This window comes from Coregonus lavaretus (assembly GCF_964263955.1).
Source record: "Coregonus lavaretus genome assembly, chromosome: 2".
NCBI lineage: Eukaryota > Metazoa > Chordata > Actinopteri > Salmoniformes > Salmonidae > Coregonus > Coregonus lavaretus.
In genome coordinates, this window is record NC_139989.1 from 30,885,839 (window position 1) to 30,909,716 (window position 23,878).

General features: G+C 43.1%; 1 protein-coding gene across 2 annotated transcripts; it reads right to left on the bottom strand.

Annotated features, from left to right (window-relative positions):
• Window positions 1–1,202: 1,202 nt before the first annotated feature.
• LOC311102245 (rab GTPase-binding effector protein 2-like) lies at window positions 1,203–23,826 on the bottom strand. Of its 2 annotated transcripts, XM_084143509.1 has the most exons (10): window positions 23,587–23,826; window positions 23,138–23,500; window positions 21,441–21,536; window positions 21,240–21,338; window positions 21,023–21,133; window positions 20,824–20,902; window positions 20,671–20,682; window positions 2,750–2,904; window positions 2,459–2,575; window positions 1,203–2,206 (listed from the first exon to the last, which is right to left on the bottom strand). In XM_084143509.1, the coding sequence occupies exons 1-10, from the start codon at window positions 23,737–23,739 to the stop codon at window positions 2,102–2,104; spliced, it is 1,290 nt and encodes a 429-aa protein (XP_083999635.1). In that variant the 5' UTR covers window positions 23,740–23,826; the 3' UTR covers window positions 1,203–2,101. The 2 variants fall into 2 exon arrangements, 1 of the variants encoding a protein (XP_083999635.1); XR_014609984.1 differs by lacking the exon at window positions 20,671–20,682 and having other exon boundaries at window positions 20,820–20,902.
• Between the last annotated feature and the right edge of the window lie 52 nt (window positions 23,827–23,878).

The window sequence follows — 23,878 nt, forward strand, 5'->3', positions numbered from 1 at the left end:
GCCTCAGGGATTAATTTTTGTAGAATGATATTTGATGTTATTGAATACATGTGAGGATCTTAGATGTTTTTGTTTATTTCGTGAATGTTTAGGGACAGAGAGGCTAGGAAGGGAGAGTTTCGTTGTACGGTCCAATGGGTTGACCAGCCTTACAATGGATGTTATTGGATAGGATTTTGTTTGCAGGGGCTTACATGTGTATTTAATTGCATCATAGTTTCAAAGGCATTTACATGGTTTATGAGGTTATCTGGAGTACCGAGGTGGTTGCCTGGGGCAGAGGGACCGTGAGAGAATTTTACTGTCTTGATTGATGGATGGATATCTGAAAAGATGGCTGCCGGACAGTTTTTCGCTCTTACACTCCATAGAGATTTCTTCATATTTCATAGTAATGTATTCACACTTCATAAAGATAGTAATGTATTCACACTTCATAAACGGTTATTGCATAGAAAGGTATTTACACTCTAGAGGAGAATGTTTTTGGTTTAATGTTAAAGATACTCAATAAGATAAATTGTTACTAGTCATAATCCTATTCTGTTTGTTTTCGAGACGTTTAGTTCGTCTCGAAGGGGGGAATATAGTATCTGAAGATTATGCCTTTGTTAAATGTTTTTCATGAAGAAATGGAATGGTGTTTGTGTTGGTATCAAGAGGGAATGTTTTGGGTGTGACGCCAAGTACAGCAGACCGGAGGTGTGTTGTAGACAGGGGAGACTGGTGATTGGCCAGAGGAGGGAGTTTCATTGTTTATAAATAGGGGGGTTAGGCGAGGAAGACGTCAGAACGGCCATGGCAATCTGAGGAGCCGTTCTCCGGACACCGCGGGTCTGTACTTATGCTGTAACCTCGTGATTTTAATAAAAGCCTCTAACACGATGCAGCATAGGCGGACTCTTTGTTGACAGCAATGATGGCCACCACTCATCAGATACGACACCATCTTAGTTGGTGATTGTTTAAGGTGGACTGCATGCTACCACTGCCAGCCCGTTTCAGTACCTCGGTGTGGGTTACTCTGTCCTGCCAGGTAACACAGCGGATCTTCTGGAGGCCCTTTATGTGGAAGGCCTCCAGGGTTTTCATGTGCCGACTATAAGGGATCCATGCTTCACAGCTGTATAACAGGGTGGTTACACACACATACCTCTCTCTCTGCAAACAATTACACAAGAAGAACACGATCCTGCAATGAGTAGTCTTTCAATGTATATTTATATATTAAGGCAATTAGTATCAACAAGAGAGAATGCCAAATTCATTCACATTCTTTTATAAGTTTCTTATCTCTTATTCTTCATTTACAAAAGTGGTAAAGTCTAAAAAGGTATGAAGGTAATTGTGTCACTGGAGTGGTTGGGAACAGGGTTTTTAGTGTTACACGCTGGTATCAACAAGGGCAGTGCTTTTAGATCAATGATTGGAAGTCAAGCAAAGTGTGTGTGTTGCCCGCTGGTCCTGAGAGGTGGGTGAGTGTGAATATGTATATTTCCATGCGTCAGAAGTATCATAATACGGTATAACGTACAGTAGATACTGGCCTTTTTTCAACATAGTGCATTTTAGTGACTTCCACTAAAGCAGTAATGGAGTGTTTCTCATCACATCTGACTGGCGGGAATGTTGAGTCAGGAACTTCAATATCAATATTAAAGTTATCTCAATGAGTCCAGTTAAAAAAGGGGGTTAAGTTTGGTCATAGAATGAGTGTTTGGTCATTGAACATGATCAATTAAATTTAAAAAACTCCCAAATATGGAAAGAATTTGAACAACTCCAAAGTACAAATATTCCAAGTCACAATACAAGCTGAGGCAGTGATTCCCAATGTTGGAGAGGATTGGCCTGAGCAAGGCCAGCACAGATCTGAATCTCATAAGGAGTGTCTGGAATGCAAGGTGATTTGTATATCAGTGATTATGCACAGCACCTTGCTCAGCCCGCTCCTCTTCAACGTGGGGATAGTCATGATAGTGGTCAATCTTTCTCCATGGTTACTGTTGTACTTCATGTCCAGCCTCGATCTTATTGGTCACCCTTGGAATATTTTCTGTTTCTCCCGTCGCTTTGGCTCTGTTGTGCTGCTCTGATAGGCTCACGTGGCATCAGTGGGCAGGGCACCCTCTTCAGGAAGCCCCTCCTCCAAGATATCCCTGACCTGGTCCAGAGTTTCAGCCTGACGAATCAACTCCAGCTTCACCTAGAAGAAAGGGATGAAGGATAGAGGGAGAGAGAAGGGGGTGAAAGAGGGGGAGAGAGAGGGAGGGGGTGGAGAAAGAGAAGAAAAAGGGAGAGAGAGAGACCATGAGGAAGGCTCATGGTCATTTGACTATTGACCAAAAATGAAATGGAATCCAGCTGGACTGGTCCTAGATCAGTGCTGTAATCTAACATAAACTAACCCAATGTGAATACACCCTGAGTAGGCTGGTCCTGAATCAGTGTACTGTACCTGCAGTGACTGTGAAAGCTGGACAAAGTCCCTCTGCACCGTCTGGCTGGTGTCCATCTGAGAACGCATACTGATGATCTTGCTACGCAGCTCCAAACACTGTTGCTGGAGGGACGCCTGGGAGGGAGATGGAGAGAAAGGGAGTGAGAATGGTGAGGGTGAGAGAGGGGGAAAGAAAGGGAGAGAGCTACAGTAACATGTTCGTGTTCCCAAAGTAGGAAAGATAAGTACACAACAGGTATAACATGGGCGCACACACACACCTCTATCCCTGGTCCCCCTCTACAGTACCTTGTCATGGCTGAGAGTCTTGCTGTCTCCCTGTAGGTGTGAGAGCGCCACCCTGAGGCCTTGTAGCTCGGTGCGACAGGTCTGTAGCTCCAACTGCAGCTTCTCCTTCTGACACTGGACCCGCTCCATCTCTGTCTTCAGACTGGACAGCTGCACTGCAGAGGGCAAAGATCAACAGGACTATTTTTATCAAACCTTTATTTAACAAGGAAGTCCCATCGAGGTCAGAAGCATCTTTCACAAGGGAAAGACAATGGGCGTGTTCGAGCGGATACGCTTTGTCAAGTCACCGCCTTTCAAAGTGTATTGCATTATGTGGATAACTGCATGAACTTCACAAAAAACGTGTGATCAAAGGTCATGCGGTTTTTTATGCAAGTCTCCTTCAATTGCTGCAGTTGCTTTTCACCGACGGCACCATGCTGCCATCGCCTGGCTACTGGGAGGCACTACAATCAATGTTTTTGGTTGACCCACGCGAACGCGACTGAAACAAGAACCAACTTTGCCTCGATTCTAAAGCTACAGGGGACACAAATGAAAGTGATGAGACCTCTCTCTAACAAATGCATTATACAATACCTCCAGAAAGTATTCATACCCCTTGACTTATTCCACATTACAGCCTGAATTCAAAATGGATTAAATTGATTTTTTTCCCCTCACCCATTTACACACAATACCCCATAATGACAAAGTGAAAACATGTTTTTTGAAATGTTAACAAATTGATTGAAAATGAAATACAGAAATATATAATTTACATAAGTATTCACACCCCTGAGTCAATACATGTTAGAATCACAGTTGGCAGTGATAACAGCTGTGAGTCTTTCTGGGTAAGTCTCTAGGCCACGTGTCAAACTCATTCCACGGGGGGCCGAGTGTTTTCACTCCTCCCTTTTACTAGGCCCTCCATGGAATGAATTTGACAGCCCTGCTCTAAGCACTTAGCACACCTGGATTATTCAATATTCTTCAAGCTCCATCAGATTGGTTGTTGATCATTGTTAGAAAACCATTTATGTCTTGCCATAGATATTCACCCTGATTTAAGTCAAAACTGTAACTCAGACACTCAGGAACATTCATTGTCTTCTTGGTAAGCAACTCCAGTGTAGATTTGGCCTTTTGTTTTAGGTTATTGTCCTGCTGAAAGGTGAATTCACTCCCCATGTCTGGTGGAATGCAGACTGAACCAGGTTTTCCTCTAGGATTTTACCTGTGCTTAGCTCCATTCCATTTCTTTTTTATCCTGAAAAATTCCCCAGTCCTTAACGATTACAAGCATAGCCATAACATGATGCAGCCACCACTATGCTTGAAAATATGGAGAGTGGTACTCAGTAATGTGTTGTATTGGATTTGCCCCAAACATAAGACTTTGTATTCAGGCCTTGATTGCTTTGCCACATTTTTTGCGGTACTACTTTAGTGCTTTGTTGCAAACAGGATGCATGTTTTGGAATATTTTTGATTCTGTACACTTCCTTCTTTTCACTCTGTCAATTAGGTAACATATGGAATTGTTTTAAGATGGCCATACCAAGGATCATTTAGCTATTTGATTTTGAATTTTAGGACCCCTTTTAGATATAAAAAATATATATTATTTGATAAGACATCAAATTTGGCCTTACTGCTATTAGCTCATAGAAATGCATCGAACAGATTGATACATGGAAAAACAGATAGTCAAAAAATAAATCAAATTGAAGTATGTTTTAAAGTGTCTGTCCTATATCTGAGAGAGACCGATAGGAAATTATGAAAACATTTTGGGACCCATATTTAACAAAATAAAATTGGCACTAAACTACTTCCATATATACACTACCATTCAAAAATTTGGGGTCACTTAGAAATGTTCTTGTTTTTGAAAGAAAAGCAATTTTTTTGTCCATTAAAATAACATCAAATTGATCAGAAATACAGTGTAGACATTGTTAATGTTGTAAATGGCTATTGTAGCTGGAAACGGCTGATTTTTTATGGAATATCTACATAGGCATACGGAGGCCCATTATCAGCAACCATCAGTCCTGTGTTCCAATGGCACGTTGTGTTTGCTAATCCAAGTTTATCATTTTAAAAGGCTCAAAATGGCCAGAAACAAATAACTTTCTTCTAACACTCGTCAATCTGTTCTTGTTCAGAGAAGTCAAGGCTATTCCATGCGAGAAATTGCCAAGAAACTGAAGATCTCGTACAACACTGTGTACTACTCCCTTCACAGAACAGCGCAAACTGGCTCTAACCAGCGGGGCGGCAGGTAGCTTAGTGGTTAAGAGCGTTGTGCCAGTAACCGATAGGTCGCTGGTTCTAATTCCCGAGCCGACTAGGTGAAAAATCTGTCGATGTGCCCTTGGGCAAGGCACTTAACCCTAATTGCTCCTGTAAGTTGCTCTGGATAAGAGCGTCTGCTAAATGACTAAAATGTCAAATGTAATAGAAAGAGGAGTGGGAGGCCCCGGTGCACAACTGAGCAAGAGGACAAATAAATTAGTGTCTAGTTTGAGAAACAGACGCCTCACAGGTCCTCAACTGGCAGCTTCATTAAATAGTACCCACAAAACACCAGTCTCAACGTCAACAGTGAAGAGGCGACTCCGGGATGCTGACTTTCTAGGCAGAGTTGCAAAGAAAAAGCCATATCTCAGACTGGCCAATAAAAAGAAAAGATTAAGATGGGCAAAAGAACACAGACACTGGACAGAGGAAGATTGGAAAAAAGTGTTATGGACAGACGAATCGAAGTTTGAGGTGTTCGGATCACAAAGAAGAACATTTGTGAGTCACAGACCAAATGAAAAGATGCTGGAGGAGTGCTTGATGCCATCTGTCAAGCATGGTGGAGGCAATGTGATGTCTGGGAGTGCTTTGGTGGTGGTAAAGTGGGAGATTTGTACAGGGTAAAAGGGATCTTGAAGAAGGAAGGCTATCACTCCATTTTGCAACGCCATGCCTTACCCTGTGGACGGCACTTGATTGGAGCCAATTTCCTCCTACAACAAGACAATGACCCAAAGCACAGCTCCAAACTATGCAATAACTATTTAGGGAAGAAGCAGTCAGCTGGTATTCTGTCTATAATGGAGTGGCCAGCACAGTCACCGGATCTCAACCCTATTGAGCTGTTGTGGGAGCAGCTTGACCGTATGGTACGTAAGAAGTGCCCATCAAGCCAATCCAACTTGTGGGAGGTGCTTCAGGAAACATGGGGTGAAATCTCTTCAGATTACCTCAACAAATTGACAACTAGAATGCCAAAAGGTCTGCAAGGCTGTAATTGCTGCAAATTGAGGATTCTTTGACGAAAGCAAATTTTGAAGGACACAATTATTATTTCAATTAAAAATCATTATTTCTAACCTTGTCAATGACTACATTTCCTATTCATTTTGCTATATTTCCTATTCAAACCCATTTCATGTATGTTTTCATGGAAAACAAGGAAACTTCTAAGTGACTTCAAACTTTTGAACGGTTGTGTACTTCCATTCATATTTTTTACTGGTACCGGGCTACCTTCAGACTAGTCTTGTGAGGCGTCAAAACAACCGACATGTACGTGTTTGCAAGAGTCTCACCCTTGCATAGAGGGGTCATATTACTGTGTAGACCAAACTGATCAGATGCTACAGACAGAAGTTGGCAGATCGGCAGTACTGACTTCATACGAGGCGCTTGTGGGGATAGTAGAACTAAACGGAGAACACCATCGTGTTAGTAAGTCTCTCATGTAGGCCAAAACGTTTGGACGCTACAGATGTTTTCAGGAGAAGACCGATTTTCGGGATGTCTCATGGTCTGACAAACACCCCTGTTGCTCGGCCACCTTCCACCTCAGATGCGGAAGGCTGCTACTGGCGGATGCGGTGGATTGAGATGCAGCCCATGCAAAAAAACAGATTTCTCTAATTTAAAAAGACAGATTTTGATGGGGATCTTTTTTATTATGTTAGCTAGATTGTCGCAGAAGCGCGGACATTGACTCTAGGGGGTTATTAAACACTATTATTGCACACAGAGTGAGTGTATTTTATGTATTTTTATTGGGGGTAGATCAGCTTAATATTGCAGATAGATTAAACTTCCATCAATGTAATTGTCTGCATCACTTCCAATCCCCCATGTTTTTTTATATACAGATCCCCTGCTGATTTTGTTCGTTTGCCCACTGACAAAGAAATGATCAGTCTATAATTTTAATGGTAGGTTTATTTGAACAGTGAGACATGGTGAAGCCCCAAAATTGCCCTCGCTAGAAGCCTGTGTTTCAGACATAAGGAAGTGGATGGCTGAAAACGTTTTACTTTTAAACTCGGACAAAACAGAGATGCTTGTTCTAGGTCCCAAGAAACAAAGAGATCTTCTGTTAAATCTGACAATTCATCTTGATGGTTGTAAAGTCGTCTCAAATAAAACTGTGAAGGACCTAGGCGTTACTCTTGACCCTGATCTCTCTTTTGACGAACATATCAAGACTGTTTCAAGGACAGCTTTTTTCCATCTACGTAACATTGCAAAAATCAGAAATTTTCTGTCCAAAAATGATGCAGAAAAATTAATCCATGCATTTGTTACTTCTAGATTAGACTACTGCAATGCTCTATTTTCCGGCTACCCGGATAAAGCACTAAATAAACTTCAGTTAGTGCTAAATACGGCTGCTAGAATCCTGACTAGAACCAAGAAATTTGATCATATTACTCCAGTGCTAGCTTCCCTACACTGGCTTCCTGTTAAGGCAAGGGCTGATTTCAAGGTTTTACTGTTAACCTATAAAGCGTTACATGGGCTTGCTCCTACCTATCTTTCCGAGTTGGTCCTGCCGTACATACCAATACGTACGCTACGGTCACAAGACGCAGGCCTCCTAATTGTCCCTAGAATTTCTAAGCAAACAGCGGGAGGCAGGGCTTTCTCCTATAGATCTCCATTTTTATGGAACAGTCTGCCTACCCATGTGAGAGACGCAGACTCGGTCTCAACCTTTAAGTCTTTACTGAAGACTTATCTCTTCAGTAGGTCATATGATTGAGTGTAGTCTGGCCCAGGAGTGTGAAGGTGAACGGAAAGGCTGGAGCAACGAACAGCCCTTGCTGTCTCTGCCAGGCCGGTTCCCCTCTCCACTGGGGTTCTCTGCCTCTAACCCTGTTGCAGGGGCTGAGTCACTGGCCTGCTGGTGCTCTTTCATGCCGTCCCTGGGAGGGGTGCGTCACTTGAGTGGGTTGAGTTACTGACGTGATCTTCCTGTCTGGGTTGGCGCCCCCCCCCCCCCCCCCTTGGTTTGTGCTGTGGTGGAGACCTCTGTGGGCTATACTCGGCCTTGTCTCAGGATTGTAAGTTGGTGGTTGGGGATATCCCTCTAGTGGTGCGGGGGCTGTGCTTTGGCGGAGTGGGTGGGGTTATATCCTTCCTGTTTGGCCCTGTCCGGGGGTTTCTTCGGATGGGGCCACAGTGTCTCCGGACCGCTCCTGTCTCAGCCTCCAGTATTTATGCTGCAGTAGTTTATGTGTCGGGGGGCTGGGGTTAGTTGGTTATACCTGGAGTACTTCTCCTGTCTTATCCAGTGTCCTGTGTGAATTTAAGTATGCTCTCTCTAATTCTCTCGTTCTCTCTTTCTCTCTGAGAACCTGAGCCCTAGGACCATACGTCAGGACTACCGGGCATGATGACACCCTGCTGCCCCCAGTCCGCCTGGCCTTGCTGCTATTCCAGTTTCAACTGTTCTGCCTGCGGCTACGAAACCCCTACCTGTCCCAGACCTGCTGTTTTCAACTCTAAATGATCGGCTATGAAAAGCCAACTGAGAGACCTGAGCCCTAGGACCATACGTCGGGACTACCGGCCGTGGTGACTCCTTGCTATCCCCAGTCCGCCTGGCCTTGCTGCTATTCCAGTTTAAACTGTTCTGCCTGCGGTTATGGAACCCCTACCTGTCCCAGACCTGCTGTTTTAAACTCTAATGATCGGCTATGAAAAGCCAACTGAGATTTATTCCTGATTATTATTTGACCATGCTTGTCACTTATGAACATTTTTGAACATCTTGGCATGGTTCTGTTATAATCTCCACCCGGCACAGCCAGAAGAGGACTGGCCACCCCTCATAGCCTGGTTCCTCTCTAGGTTTCTTCCTAGGTTTTGCCTTTCTAGGGAGTTTTTCCTAGCCACCGTGCTTCTACACCTGCATTACTAGCTGTTTGGGGTTTTAGGCTGGGTTTCTGTACAGCACTTCGAGATATTAGCTGATGTAAGAAGGGCTATATAAAATAAAATTGATTGATTGATTGAGACAGAATAACAACAAAAAAATCCAGAAAAACGCATGTAAAAAATGTTATAAATTGATTAGCATTTTAAAGAGGGAAATAAGTATTTGACCTCCTCTCAATCAGAAAGATTTCTGGCTCCCAGGTGTCTTTTAAACAGGTATTGAGCTGAGATTAGGAGCACACTCTTAAAGGGAGTGCTCCTAATCTCAGCTTGTTACCTGTATAAAATACACCTGTCCACAGAAGCAATCAATCAATCAGATTCCAAACTCTCCACCATGGCCAAGACCAAAGAGCTCTCCAAGGATGTCAGGGACAAGATTGTAGACCTACCCAAGGCTGGAATGGGCTACAAGACCATCGCCAAGCAGCTTGGTGAGGTGACAACAGTTGGTGCGATTATTCGCAAATGGAAGAAACACAAAATAACTGTCAATCTCCCTCGGCCTGGGGCTCCATGCAAGATCTCACCTCGTGGAGTTGCAATGATCATGAGAACGGTAAGGAATCAGCCCAGAACTACACGGGAGGATCTTGTCAATGATCTCAAGGCAGCTGGGACCATAGTCACCAAGAAAACAATTGGTAACACACTACGCCATGAAGGAATGAAATCCTGCAGCACCCGCAAGGTCCCTCTGCTCAAGAAAGCACATATACAGGGGCATCTGAAGTTTGCCAATGAACATCTGAATGATTCAGAGGAGAACTGGGTGAAAGTGTTGTGGTCAGATGAGACCAAAATCGAGCTCTTTGGCATCAACTCAACTCGCCGTGTTTGGAGGAGGAGGAATGCTGCCTATGACCCCAAGAACACCATCCCCACCATCAAACATGGCGGTGGAAACATTATGCTTTGGGGGTGTTTTTCTGCTAAGGGGACAGGACAACTTCACCGCATCAAAGGGACGATGGATGTACCGTCAAATCTTGGGTGAGAACCTCCTTCCCTCAGCCAGGGCATTGAAAATGGGTCGTGGATGGGTATTCCAGCATGACAATGACCCAAAACACACGGCCAAGGCAACAAAGGAGTGGCTCAATAAGAAGCACATTAAGGTCCTGGAGTGGCCTAGCCAGTCTCCAGACCTTAATCCCATAGAAAATCTGTGGAGGGAGCTGAAGGTTCGAGTTGCCAAACGTCAGCCTCGAAACCTTAATGACTTGGAGAAGATCTGCAAAGAGGAGTGGAACAAAATCAGTCCTGAGATGTGTGCAAACCTAGTGGCCAACTACAAGAAACGTCTGACCTCTGTGATTGCCAACAAGGGTTTTGCCACCAAGTACTAAGTCATGTTTTGCAGAGGGGTCAAATACTTATTTCCTCATTAAAATGCAAATCAATTAATAAAAAATTTTGACATGCGTTTTTCTGGATTTTGTTGTTGTTATTCTGTCTCTCACTGTTCAAATAAACCTATCCTTGAAATTATAGCCTGATCATGTCTTTGTCAGTGGGCAAACGTACAAAATCAGCAGGGGATCAAATACTTTTTTCCCTCACTGTATATATATATATATATATATATATATATATACACATATACACACACACACACACACATACATACATATCCTTTAAAAAAATATATATATTCCCCTTTATCCCCACTTGGAGTAAACTAGTGAACAACAACGCCAACAATGCTTAGGCCTCTACTTCCAGCCCATACCCACTATCTAAATTTTATGGACACAGTCAATTTTACAGTTATTACATTTTGTTTGTTCTTTCTCCTGAACTACTTCTACTCTCAACCTCTCCGATCATTTTCATGATGTCCATCCAGTTTGCTTCTATATGCCATATCTTTCTAACTGCTCCTTTACAAAAGCTCCCAACCTACAACCCATACACTTATTTGGACACAGCGTGCCTACATTATTAGTTATCTTGTTATTGTTTGTTGTTAGTTGTTATTAGTCCCATCCTTCAATTCCATTCAACACCTCCCATCCATATTTTAACACCATCCATATAGGATTTCTATTTGCCATATATATTTCAACTGTACTGCGATGTCTTACAAAAGTTCTGAACCTTTCTATTCTCATTGTTTCTACAGATTGTGAATTGAAAATAAAAATGTTTGCTAATAGTATTATTATGTTATTGATCGATTGACTATGACTTTTTCAGATCACCCAGTAGTGCTATCTGCAGGGTTAGCTCCAGGTAAATATTGCAATCCTTTAGCCATTCCTGGACCTGTGTCCAAAAACAAGCTACAAATGGACAGTACCAAAACAAATTATCTAATGATTATGTCTCTTCGCAGCAAAATCTGCAGAGCTGGGAAGATTGTATCCCCCATATAAATAACATTCTATTGGTAGCAAGAATTTTATATAATAATTTAAATCGAAAGATTCTAAGTTTTGCGTATCAGTTCATAAACACTATGCCATGGGATCGGTACATCAAAAATCTCTTCCCAACTATTTTGCAATCTACAGTGGGGGAAAAAAGTATTTAGTCAGCCACCAATTGTGCAAGTTCTCCCACTTAAAAAGATGAGAGAGGCCTGTAATTTTCATCATAGGTACACGTCAACTATGACAGACAAAATGAGGAAAAAAAATCCAGAAATTGTAGGATTTTAATTAATATATTTGCAAATTATGGTGGAAAATAAGTATTTGGTCAATAACAAAAGTTTCTCAATACTTTGTTATATACCCTTTGTTGGCAATGACACAGGTCAAATGTTTTCTGTAAGTCTTCACAAGGTTTTCACACACTGTTGCTGGTATTTTGGCCCATTCCTCCATACAGATCTCCTCTAGAGCAGTGATGTTTTGGGGCTGTCGCTGGGCAACACGGACTTTCAACTCCCTCCAAAGATTCTCTATGGGGTTGAGATCTGGAGACTGGCTAGGCCACTCCAGGACCTTGAAATGCTTCTTACGAAGCCACTCCTTCGTTGCCCGGGCGGTGTGTTTGGGATCATTGTCATGCTGAAAGACCCAGCCACGTTTCATCTTCAATGCCCTTGCTGATGGAAGGAGGTTTTCACTCAAAATCTCACGATACATGGCCCCATTCATTCTTTCCTTTACACGGATCAGTCGTCCTGGTCCCTTTGCAGAAAAACAGCCCCAAAGCATGATGTTTCCACCCCCATGCTTCACAGTAGGTATGGTGTTCTTTGGATGCAACTCAGCATTGTTTGTCCTCCAGTCACGACAAGTTGAGTTTTTACCAAAAAGTTCTATTTTGGTTTCATCTGACCATATGACATTCTCCCAATCCTCTTCTGGATCATCCAAATGCACTCTAGCAAACTTCAGACTTCAGGGCCTGGACATGTACTGACTTAAGCAGGGGGACACGTCTGGCACTGCAGGATTTGAGTCCCTGGCGGCGTAGTGTGTTACTGATGGTAGGCTTTGTTACTTTGGTCCCAGCTCTCTGCAGGTCATTCACTAGGTCACCCCGTGTGGTTCTGGGATTTTTGCTCACCGTTCTTGTGATCATTTTGAGCCCACAGGGTGAGATCTTGCGTGGAGCCCCAGATCGAGGGAGATTATCAGTGGTCTTGTATGTCTTCCATTTCCTAATAATTGCTCCCACAGTTGATTTCTTCAAACCAAGCTGCTTACCTATTGCAGATTCAGTCTTCCCAGCCTGGTGCAGGTCTACAATTTTGTTGTTTCTGGTGTCCTTTGACAGCTCTTTGGTCTTGGCCATAGTGGAGTTTGGAGTGTGACTGTTTGAGGTTGTGGACAGGTGTCTTTTATACTGATAACAAGTTCAAACAGGTGCCGTTAATACAGGTAACGAGTGGAGGACAGAGGAGCCTCTTAAAGAAGAAGTTACAGGTCTGTGAGAGCCAGAAATCTTGCTTGTTTGTAGGTGACCAAATACTTATTTTCCACCATCATTTGCAAATAAATTCATTAAAAATCCTACAATGTGATTTTCTGATTTTTTTTTTCTCATTTTGCCTGTCATAGTTGACGTGTACCTATGATGAAAATTACAGGCCTCTCTCATCTTTTTAAGTGGGAGAACTTGCACAATTGGTGGCTGACTAAATACTTTTTTTCCCCACTGTATATGGGACGGCTGTCAATCCTTTGGTCCTTAAATGAAACTGATATACCTTTTTATTTATCACAGTTTTCCTTAACCAATTATGTTATTTAATGCAAGGCCGACAGACAAGTTCCTTACTTTCTCCTCCTTCCACTTTCCTGGCTGCAATTATTTGGTTGTAATTTTGGGTAGAGCAGACATTTCCATATGTTTTTGTTAGCTGCATGTGCGACATAACTCCACCAGTCCTACCGATGATATAATTTACAAAGATTATACTTTTTTAAACATTTTGTCCAAAAAAAAAGGTTTTTAGTCAATTAGTATATTTGAGTTTAACCACAATATTTGTTGCATTATTTGTTCTGTCGTTTCTGGAGGATTAAATTGAAATTGCAACCAACTTTCTATGGCTTGTTTTAGAAATAGTGATATCTGGGAGATTATTTCCTTTTCAAATAACTGAAAGTGAGTGGTTGTAATCTGAATAAAGGGAAAAAGGCCATTCTTGAACATTGGGTGAGACAATCTTACTAATTTGCTAGAGAACCAGTTCGGATTTAAGTATAACTTTTGTATGACTGAAGCTTTTAGTGATAGGTTTAATGCTTTAATATTTAATCATTTCTGTCCTCAGAATTCATATTCATTATATAAATAGGCCCGTTTAATTTTGTCTGGCTTGCCGTTCCAAATAAAATTGAATATTTTTTTCTCATATAATTTAAAAAACTGTTCGCTAGGCGTAGGCAAGACCATAAGCAAATAGGTAAACTGGGATAATACTAAAGAGTTAATCAAGGTGATTTTTCCACAAATTGACAGGCACCCACCTTTCCATGGTAGCAAGACCTTGTCTATTTTTGCTAACTTTCTATTATAATTTATTGAAGTGAGATCATTTATTTCCTTTGGGATATGTATTCCGAGTATATCCACATCACCATCAGACCATTTCATTGGTAAACTACATGGCAATGTAAAAATAGTATTTTTTATTGATCCAATACGTAACATAGTACATTTGTCATAATTTGGTTGTAATCCAGAGAGGTTAGAAAATGTATCTAGATCCTCTATGAGGCTGTGGAGTGATTCTAGTTGTGGATTTAAAAGAAAACATGAATCATCAGCGTACAATGACACCTTTGTTTTTAAGCACTGGATTTCAAATCCCCTGACATTATTGTTGGATCTGATTTTAATAGCTAACATCTCGATGGCCACAATAAATAGATATGCCGATAGTGGACAACCTTGTTTCACTCCTCTTGACAGTTTAAAACTTTGAGAAATAGCCATTATTTACTATTTTACACCTAGTGTTACTATACATGATTTTGACCCATTTTATAAAGAGATTCACCAAAATTGAAATGCTCCAGGCATTTATATATAAACCCCAGTCATACTTTATCAAATGCCTTTTCGAAGTCTGCTATGAATAGCAGGCCTGGTTTCTCAGATTTTCCATAATGTTCTATTGTTTCCAATACTTGCCTTATATTATCTCCAATGTATCTTCCATGTAAAAAACCTGTCTGATTAGAATGAATAATATCCGACAATACCTTTTTAATTCTATGCGCTATACATTTTGCTAGAATTTTTGCATCACAACACTGAAGTGTAAGTGGCCTCCAATTTTTTTAATGGACTGGATATTTATATTTTCCACTTGTATCCTGTTTCAGTAATAATGAGATCAGACCTTCTTCTTGAGTGTCAGATAATCTACCATTTACATAGAAGTGGTTAAAACATGCTAATAGCGGTCCTCTTAGTATATCAAAAAAGGTTTGGTATACTTCGACTGGTATGCCATCCAACCCTGGAGTTTTCCCAGACTTAAAGTCTTTAATTGCATCCAAAAGTTCCTCCTCTGTAATTTCACCTTCACATGAGTCTTTCTGTTTGGCTGTTAATTTTACATTATCAATAGAAAAAAAATCTCTACAATTAGCTTCAGTTAGAAGAGATGGAGGCGACTGAAACGAAAACATATGCTTAAAGTACCTTTTTCCTCCTTCAAAATATAATTCGGTGAATCGTGGGTTACTCTGTCAAATGTAACCAATTTCATTAAATTCTTTTTGGTAGCATTCCTATGTTGAAGATTAAATAATTCTGTGCATTTTTCCCCATATTCCATCCAGTTTGCTTTATTTTTATAATATATTACACTTGATCTTTCTTGAATAAGTTTCTCAATTTATTTTGGTTTTTCCTCTAATTTATTCTGAGCCTCTATGTTACAGTTTTTATTGCCATCTATCTGTTCTGGCACATTTAAAGGTGTCCCATACAATAAGGGGATTTGCTGTACCTATGTTATGTCGGAAAAAGTTTTAAATTCCTTTGTCCTAGTTAAAAATTAATTAAAATCAACCAATAGGCTTTGATTACATTTCCAATATCCTCGCCCACGTGGAAATTCAGTAAGAGTAATGTATATGCCAATCATATGATGGTCCGACCGTATTCGGTCCCCTATCAACACTTTTTAAACTTTTGGTGCCAACGAGAATGAGATAAGAAGTCAAGACGACTAGCTTGATTGAGTCTCCGCCATGTATATCTCACTAGATCAGGATATTTAAACCTCCATATATCTACTAGTTCTAATGTATCCATGACATTCACAATTTCCTTAAGAGCATGTGGGTGATTGTTTGTGGTGTGATTTCCTTTACGGTCCATTGAGCTATTTAAAACAGTATTATAATCCCCCACCATAATAATATTGTCTTGAATTGCTTGCAGGGTTGATCATTTATTATACACTGCTCAAAAAAATAAAGGGAACACTTAAACAACACAATGTAACTCCAAGTCAATCACACTTCTGTGAAATCAAACTGTCCACTTAAGAAGCAACACTGATTGACAATACATTTCACATGCTGTTGTGCAAATGGAATAGACAACAGGTGGAAATTATAGGCAATTAGCAAGACACCCCCAATAAAGAAGTGGTTCTGCAGGTGGTGACCACAGACCACTTCTCAGTTCCTATGCTTCCTGGCTGATGTTTTGGTCACTTTTGAATGCTGGCGGTGCTTTCACTCTAGTGGTAGCATGAGACGGAGTCTACAACCCACACAAGTGGCTCAGGTAGTGCAGCTCATCCAGGATGGCACATCAATGCGAGCTGTGGCAAGAAGGTTTGCTGTGTCTGTCAGCGTAGTGTCCAGAGCATGGAGGCGCTACCAGGAGACCGGCCAGTACATCAGGAGACGTGGAGGAGGCCGTAGGAGGGCAACAACCCAGCAGCAGGACCGCTACCTCCGCCTTCGGGCAAGGAGGAGCAGGAGGAGCACTGCCAGAGCCCTGCAAAATAACCTCCAGCAGGCCACAAATGTGCATGTGTCTGCTCAAACGGTCAGAAACAGACTCCATGAGGGTGGTATGAGGGCCCGACGTCCACAGGTGGGGGTTGTGCTTACAGCCCAACACCGTGCAGGACGTTTGGCATTTGCCAGAGAACACCAAGATTGGCAAATTCGCCACTGGCGCCCTGTGCTCTTCACAGATGAAAGCAGGTTCACACTGAGCACGTGACAGACGTGACAGAGTCTGGAGACGCCATGGAGAACATTCTGCTGCCTGCAACATCCTCCAGCATGACCGGTTTGGCGGTGGGTCAGTCATGGTGTGGGGTGGCATTTCTTTGGGGGGCCGCACAGCCCTCCATGTGCTCGCCAGAGGTAGCCTGACTGCCATTAGGTACCGAGATGAGATCCTCAGACCCCTTGTGAGACCATATGCTGGTGCGGTTGGCCCTGGGTTCCTCCTAATGCAAGACAATGCTAGACCTCATGTGACTGGAGTGTGTCAGCAGTTCCTGCAAGAGGAAGGCATTGATGCTATGGACTGGCCCGCCCGTTCCCCAGACCTGAATCCAATTGAGCACATCTGGGACATCATGTCTCGCTCCATCCACCAACGCCACGTCGCACCACAGACTGTCCAGGAGTTGGCGGATGCTTTAGTCCAGGTCTGGGAGGAGATCCCTCAGGAGGAGCATGCCCAGGCGTTGTAGGGAGGTCATACAGGCACGTGGAGGCCACACACACTACTGAGCCTCATTTTGACTTGTTTTAAGGACATTACATCAAAGTTGGATCAGCCTGAGTGTGGTTTTCCACTTTAATTTTGAGGGTGACTCCAAATCCAGACCTCCATGGGTTGATAAATTTGATTTCCATTGATAATTTTTGTGTGATTTTGTTGTCAGCACATTCAACTATGTAAACGTGTATGCCATCTGTAAATAAGAATAAAATTGTTCAATTACGAGCCTAGTTGGTTTAGCCACGGAAAAATACAGGAACCTTCCCACTAGCCATGATTGGCTGAGATAATGGATGGGCTGGACATGCCGAGAGATGAGTTCGGATTGGTCTGCCATGTAGCATGCTTCTGTCTATAACATGAGCTGCTCAGTATGTGTGGAGAATCCTTTCTACCGCAGCTTTTTTTGAAAGATATCATGAGAAACTGAAAAATGTTGCACTGCTGCCCTGAATTTAATAGCGCTACCGACTAAGATCAGTGGGAAAAAGTTGTGATGGACTACTTTCTGGAGGATGATCGTGCCATGCTGACTCTCTCTGACTTTGAAAATGAATCAGATGATGAGAAAATCACTGATTTAGATAAAAACGTTTGAATTGAACCAGACATTGTAGAGTCTTCTGATGACCGTGACGAGGGAAGAAACAGCGATCAACAGTGTTGTTGACACAGAAAAAGTTGACCGAGCTTTGAAATCAGTGGAATGCCCAGTGGAAGCAGAGAGATGATTGCCAAATGCAGAGAGTCAAAAAGAGAACACAGGAGGTTGCTGTATAAAACACCTGTCTCTGGATTACATCATCAAACTAAGGGCAACCATGGCATCCGTGACAGAGGGAGAAGCGTTCATCCATTTATACGGGTCAGAGTCTAGTTACATTTTCAGATATACGTTTCTAATTTTGTCAGAAAGTTGTTTTCATTGCAAGTTAAAGCGTACTGTTAGCTGGCTCGCTAGCTAACGTTACATGTAAACTCAGCAAAAAAAGAAACGTCCTCTCACTGTCAAGTGCGTTTAATTTCAGCAAACTTAACATGTGTAACATCAAAAGTAACAGTCAGTATCTGGTGTGGCCACCAGCTGCATGAAGTACTGCAGTGCATCTCCTCATGGACTGCACCAGATTTGTCAGTTCTTGCTGTGAGATGTTACTTCACTCTTCCACCAAGGCACCTGCAAGTTCCCAGACATTTCTGGGGGGAATGGCCCTAGCCCTCACCCTACAATCCAACAGGTCCCAGACGTGATCAATGGGATTGAGATCCGGTCTCTTCGCTGGCCATGGCAGAACACGGACATTCCTGTCTTGCAGGAAATCACGCACAGAACGAGCAGTATGGCTGGTGGCATTGTCATGCTGGAGGGTCATGTCAGGATGAGCCTGCAGGAAGGGTACCACATGAGGGAGGAGGATGTCTTCCCTGTAACACACAGCGTTGAGATTGCCTGCAATGACAACAAGCTCAGTCTGATGATGCTGTGACACACCACCCCAGACCATGACGGACCCTCCACCTCCAAATCGATCCCGCTCCAGAGTACAGGCCTCGGTGTAACGCTCATTCCTTCGACGATGAACGCAAATCCGACCATCACCCCTGGTGAGACAAAACCGCGGCTCGTCAGTGAAGAGCACTTTTTGCCAGTCCTGTCTGGTCCAGCGACGGTGGGTTTGTGCCCATAGGCGACGTTGTTGCCGGTGATGTCTGGTGAGGATCTGCCTTCAAACAGGCCTACAATCCCTCAGTCCAGCCTCTCTCAGCCTATTGCGGACAGTCTGAGCACTGATGGAGGGATTGTGCGTTCCTGGTGTAACTCAGGCAGTTGTTGTTGCCATCCTGTACCTGTCCCGCAGGTGTGATGTTCAGATGTACCGATCCTGTGCAGGGGTTGTTACACGTGGTCTGCCACTGCGAGGACGATCAGCTGTCCGTCCTGTCTCCCTGTAGCGCAGTCTTAGGCGTCTCACAGTACGGACATTGCAATTTATTGCCCTGGCCACATCTGCAGTCCTCATGCCTCCTTGCAGCATGCCTAAGGCACGTTCACGCAGATGAGCAGGGACCCTGGGCATCTTTCTTTTGGCGTTTTTCAGAGTATACAATGAAGATCTGTGAAGTTATTTGGATTTTTACGAATTATCTTTGAAAGACAGGGTCCTAAAAAAGGGACGTTTCTTTTTTTGCTGAGTTTATGATCTGTGTAATAATATTATTTGTATCTCAGAAAGCCATTTACATTGCTAGTTATAGCCTAATGTTAGCTAGCTAGCTAACATTGAACCTAGTTGGTTAGCTTTAGCTACCTGCAGATTCATGCATGGTAGTATGAGTTGGGATTATGGTTCATTGTTTAGCTAGCTAGCTACATGTCTAAACAAAATACTCCACTATGTAAGTAACCATTTCACTGTACCGTTTACACCTTCTATATCCTGTGCATGTGACAAATAAACATAGATTTTATTTGATATAGTGTGTGTTTGCCAGAGACGGTAATGTGAAGAACAACATGACCTGAAACCAAAGTCAGATTAGGATATAGGCCAAGGACTAGATAAAGTGTATTTTTACTACTCATTTCTGCTATTACTTTCAACACTTTTAGTCTTAATCTTTGGTTGTTTACTACACTACCGTATTCACTCTGTTTAGCACATGGCCTCACATGTGAATCCTTAAAGAGATGGATGAGGCTTAAGCAAGTGTGAACGATGCTGAATGGGTGTAGACAAAGAAGAGCTCTCCAGGTGTACCAAAACATTCACGGGCCATTTTCTCAAAAGTGGGGTTACTTTCCTATTGTTCCTGAACTGTAGTGTATTATATATATATATATATATATATATATATATATATATATATATATATATATATATATATATATATATATATATATATATATATACACATATACTTTTATCCAATGTGAAAAACACAATTTCAAATGTTGCTACATTGGACCGAATCCAGGTGGTGGGTCACATTTCAGCTTTTCATTTTTAATTAATTTGTACAAATTTCTAAAAACATAATTCCACTTTGACATTACGGGGTATTGTGTGTAGGCCAGTGACAATACATCTCAATTTAATTAATTTGGAATTTAGGCTGTAACACAACAATATGTGGAAAAAGTCAAGGGATGTGAATACTTTCTGAAGGCACTTCAGAAAGTACGTTATGTTTTCAGTTTGTGAGTGTGTGATATGGGGGTAAAGAAAAGTTTATTTAGACATTTATAAAGAAAACCTTTCATAAACGTTAGCAGCTATGTTGACACTGCCATGTTGATCTGAGCCTTGCTGTTGGAAAACCACTACAGTGTCCAACTTTCGGCTGTGGCAGATGCACCTCCCCCGACTTCACTCGTCAACTTTAGTCTACAGTCGGCTTCGTTAGGCTAACTACTCTAACACAACTGCCTGTGTGTGATGCATTACTGATTAATTCCTATGGCCTTCTATACCACACACTTACAAATTCTCTCTCTCTCAAACACACACATAACAATGCCCACTCACCTTGTAAAACTTCTGTTGAGGCAGTACCAGGGAAGAGAGAAAGAGAGAATGGTTAAAAACCAACATACAGCTGCCAGTTTCTATTACACTCATCAACACAAAGAAAGAAACAAAGACACAAAGAAAGAGCGAAGGAAAGGCAGATGAACAGACCGCTCTCCTCCACATGGGTCTCCAGTTGTTCCTTCAGGTTGACGATCTCGATACGCAGCCTCTCCTCACTGTGTGCCCCCTACAGGTGGGAGTACAGTAGTGCATACAGTAATAGTATGTTTCCTATGTATTTCAATGACTCTAGACTGTATGAACACACACACACACACAAACGTGCATGCATATACACACACAGTACCTGTAGTGTAGGACCAAGTGGTGTGTTGGCGTCCCCTGCCCCATCCGTCTCCTCCCCTTTTAGCCTGGACAGCTCGCTACACACCCTCCTCTGAGAGAGAGACAGCTCCGCCTGGGAACACAACACACAAGTACACATGCAAAACACCTCAAACACACACACACTACATGGACCTCATCCCCCTCCTCCCTGGTTGGACCAGGTGCCTGTCACTCACCAGCCTGCTATGGACGGCATTCTGTGATTGGTTGAAAGATTTCTGCAGCTCCTGTAGGAGCGCCTCTGAGGTCTGAACCTGAGACTGGAGAACTGAGACCTAACACACACACACACACACAGTAACATTCACATTCAATTCCGTGGATAACTGACGTTTCTCAATATACAGTATATGCCATGTGTGTAAAGGTGCGAGTACGTGTTTGTGTGTCTCAGTAGTCTGTGTGTCCAGCTCGCTCTCCAGCTCTGTCCTCTCTTCCCTCAGTCGACTCAGCTCTCCCTCCAGCTCCACAACCTGCACATCAGACCACACCACATCAGACGCCATGAGTCCACATCAGAGATAATGAGTCCACACCACACCACAGGTCATGAGTCCACAACAGATCAGACGTCATGAGTCCACACTAGACCACACAACCTGTACAGTTCTGCTCACCAGTTTGATAGCCAACGTTGGGGTGTTTAACAGGCTTTAAGTACACATAACAAAAATAAACGCAACATGCAACAATTTCTAACATTTTACTGAGTATAACAAAATCAATCAATTGAAATAAATTAATTAGGCCCTTATCTATGGATTTCACATGTCTGGGAATACAGGTAAGTCTGTCGGTTTCAGAGATACCCCCAAAAAAATGTAGGGGTGTGGATCAGAAAAACAGTCAGTATCTGGTGTGACCACCATTTGCCTCATGCAGTGTGACACATCTCCGTCGTATAGAGTTGATCAGGCTGTTGATTGTGGCCTGTGGAATGTTGACCCACTCCTCTTCAATGGCTGTGCAAAGTTGCTAGATATTGGCGTGAACTGAAACGCGCTGTTGTACATGTCGGCAGATGAATGGCATGACAATGGGCCTCAGGATCTCATCACGGTATCTCTGTGCATTCAAATTGCCATCGATAAAATGCAATTGTGTTCGTTGTCCGTAGCTTATGCTTGCCTGCCTGCCTGCCCATACCATAACCCCACCACCATAGGGCACTGTTCACAACGTTGACATCAGCAAACCGCTCGCCCACACGACGCCATACACGTCTGCCATCTGCACGGTACTGTTAAAACCGGGATTCAACCGGGAAAAGCACACTTCTCCAGCGTGCCAGTGGCCATTGAAGGTGAGCATTTGCCCACTGAAGTCGGTTACGACGCCGAACTGCATTCTGGTCAAGACCTTGGTGAGGACGACAAGCATGCAGATGAGCTTCCCGAAGACGGTTTCAGACAGTTTGTGCAGAAATTCTTCATTTGTGCAAACCCACAGTTTCATCAGCTGTCCGGATGGCTTGTCTCAGACAATCCAGCAGGTGAAGTCGTTGGATGTGGAGGTCCTGGCCTGGCGTGGTTACACGTGGTCTGCGGTTGTGAGGCCGGTTGGCCGTACTGCCAAATTCTCTAAAACGACGTTGGAGGTGGCTTATGGTAGAGAAATAAACATTAAATTCTCTGGCAACAGCTCTGGTGGACATTCCTGCAGTCAGCATTCCAATTGCACGCTCCCTCAAAACTTGAGACATCTGTGGCATTGTGTTGTGTGACAACTGCACATTTTAGAGTGTCCTTTTATTGTCCCCAGCATCTGTGTAATGATCATGCTGTTTAATCAACTTCTTGATATGCCACACCTGTCAGGTGGATGGATTATCTTGGCAAAGGAGAAATGCTCACTAACAGGGATGTAAACAAATTTATGCACAACATTTGAGAGAAATAAGCTTTTTGTGTGTATGGAACATTTCTGGGATCTTTTATTTCAGCTCATGAAACATGGGACCAACACTTTACATGTTGCGTTTATATTTTTGTTCAGTATAAGTCCTAGATGGAGTGTGATTGCGTGGCTAGTGCTCACTTGTTTGCTTAGTGAATTGATGTCAAAGTGTGTTCACCTGTGTGTTAAGCGAGTCCCATTCGGTGTGTGTGACCAGATGGTGGCCGGGCGGGGGCAGGTAGATGGCCTCAGGCACCAGGGTTCCCGTGGAGACCAGGGAGGCGGTGTCTTCCTGGGGGGGTGGGCGGCGGGGCAGTGAGGGGGTGTCCAAGGAGAAGGAGGAGAAAGAAGCGGAGTCACAGTTCTGGGAGAAATAGCCCTCCAGCCCCGCCCCTTCACCCTCCGCCGGCCCCTCAGCCTCCGCTGGTTGGCTATCCCATCCATCCGTTCCTGGCTCTCTGAGGCTATTGGTGGGAGAGTCTGTCGACTGGCCCTCGCACTGCATACCTCCTGCCTCCAACCTGTCCTTCTTTACACTGCCCTGAGAGAGAGAGAGAGAGAGAGAGAGAGAGAGAGGTCAGAGACAAAGAAATGGGTTTAGTAACGTTGAGGTGAACACACACACACCTGAGACTGCACACTGGCTCTCCTCCACTGGGCACGCTCAGACTGCAGAGTAGATATTCTAGCCTCATACTGAGAAGCAGTCTCTGAGAATAGAAGAGAGAGAAAGGAGATGATGACAGACAATAACAGGCCATCTAGGTAGGTCCTACACATTCTCTGTGTCCCAAATGGCACCCTATTCCCTATCTAGTGCAATACTTTTGACCATAGCCACCATTGCGAACAGATGACGAATAGAAGGCATGGGGGGGAACTTTAGTCTATCAAAGAGAGGTGGAGGACAACTGTAGAC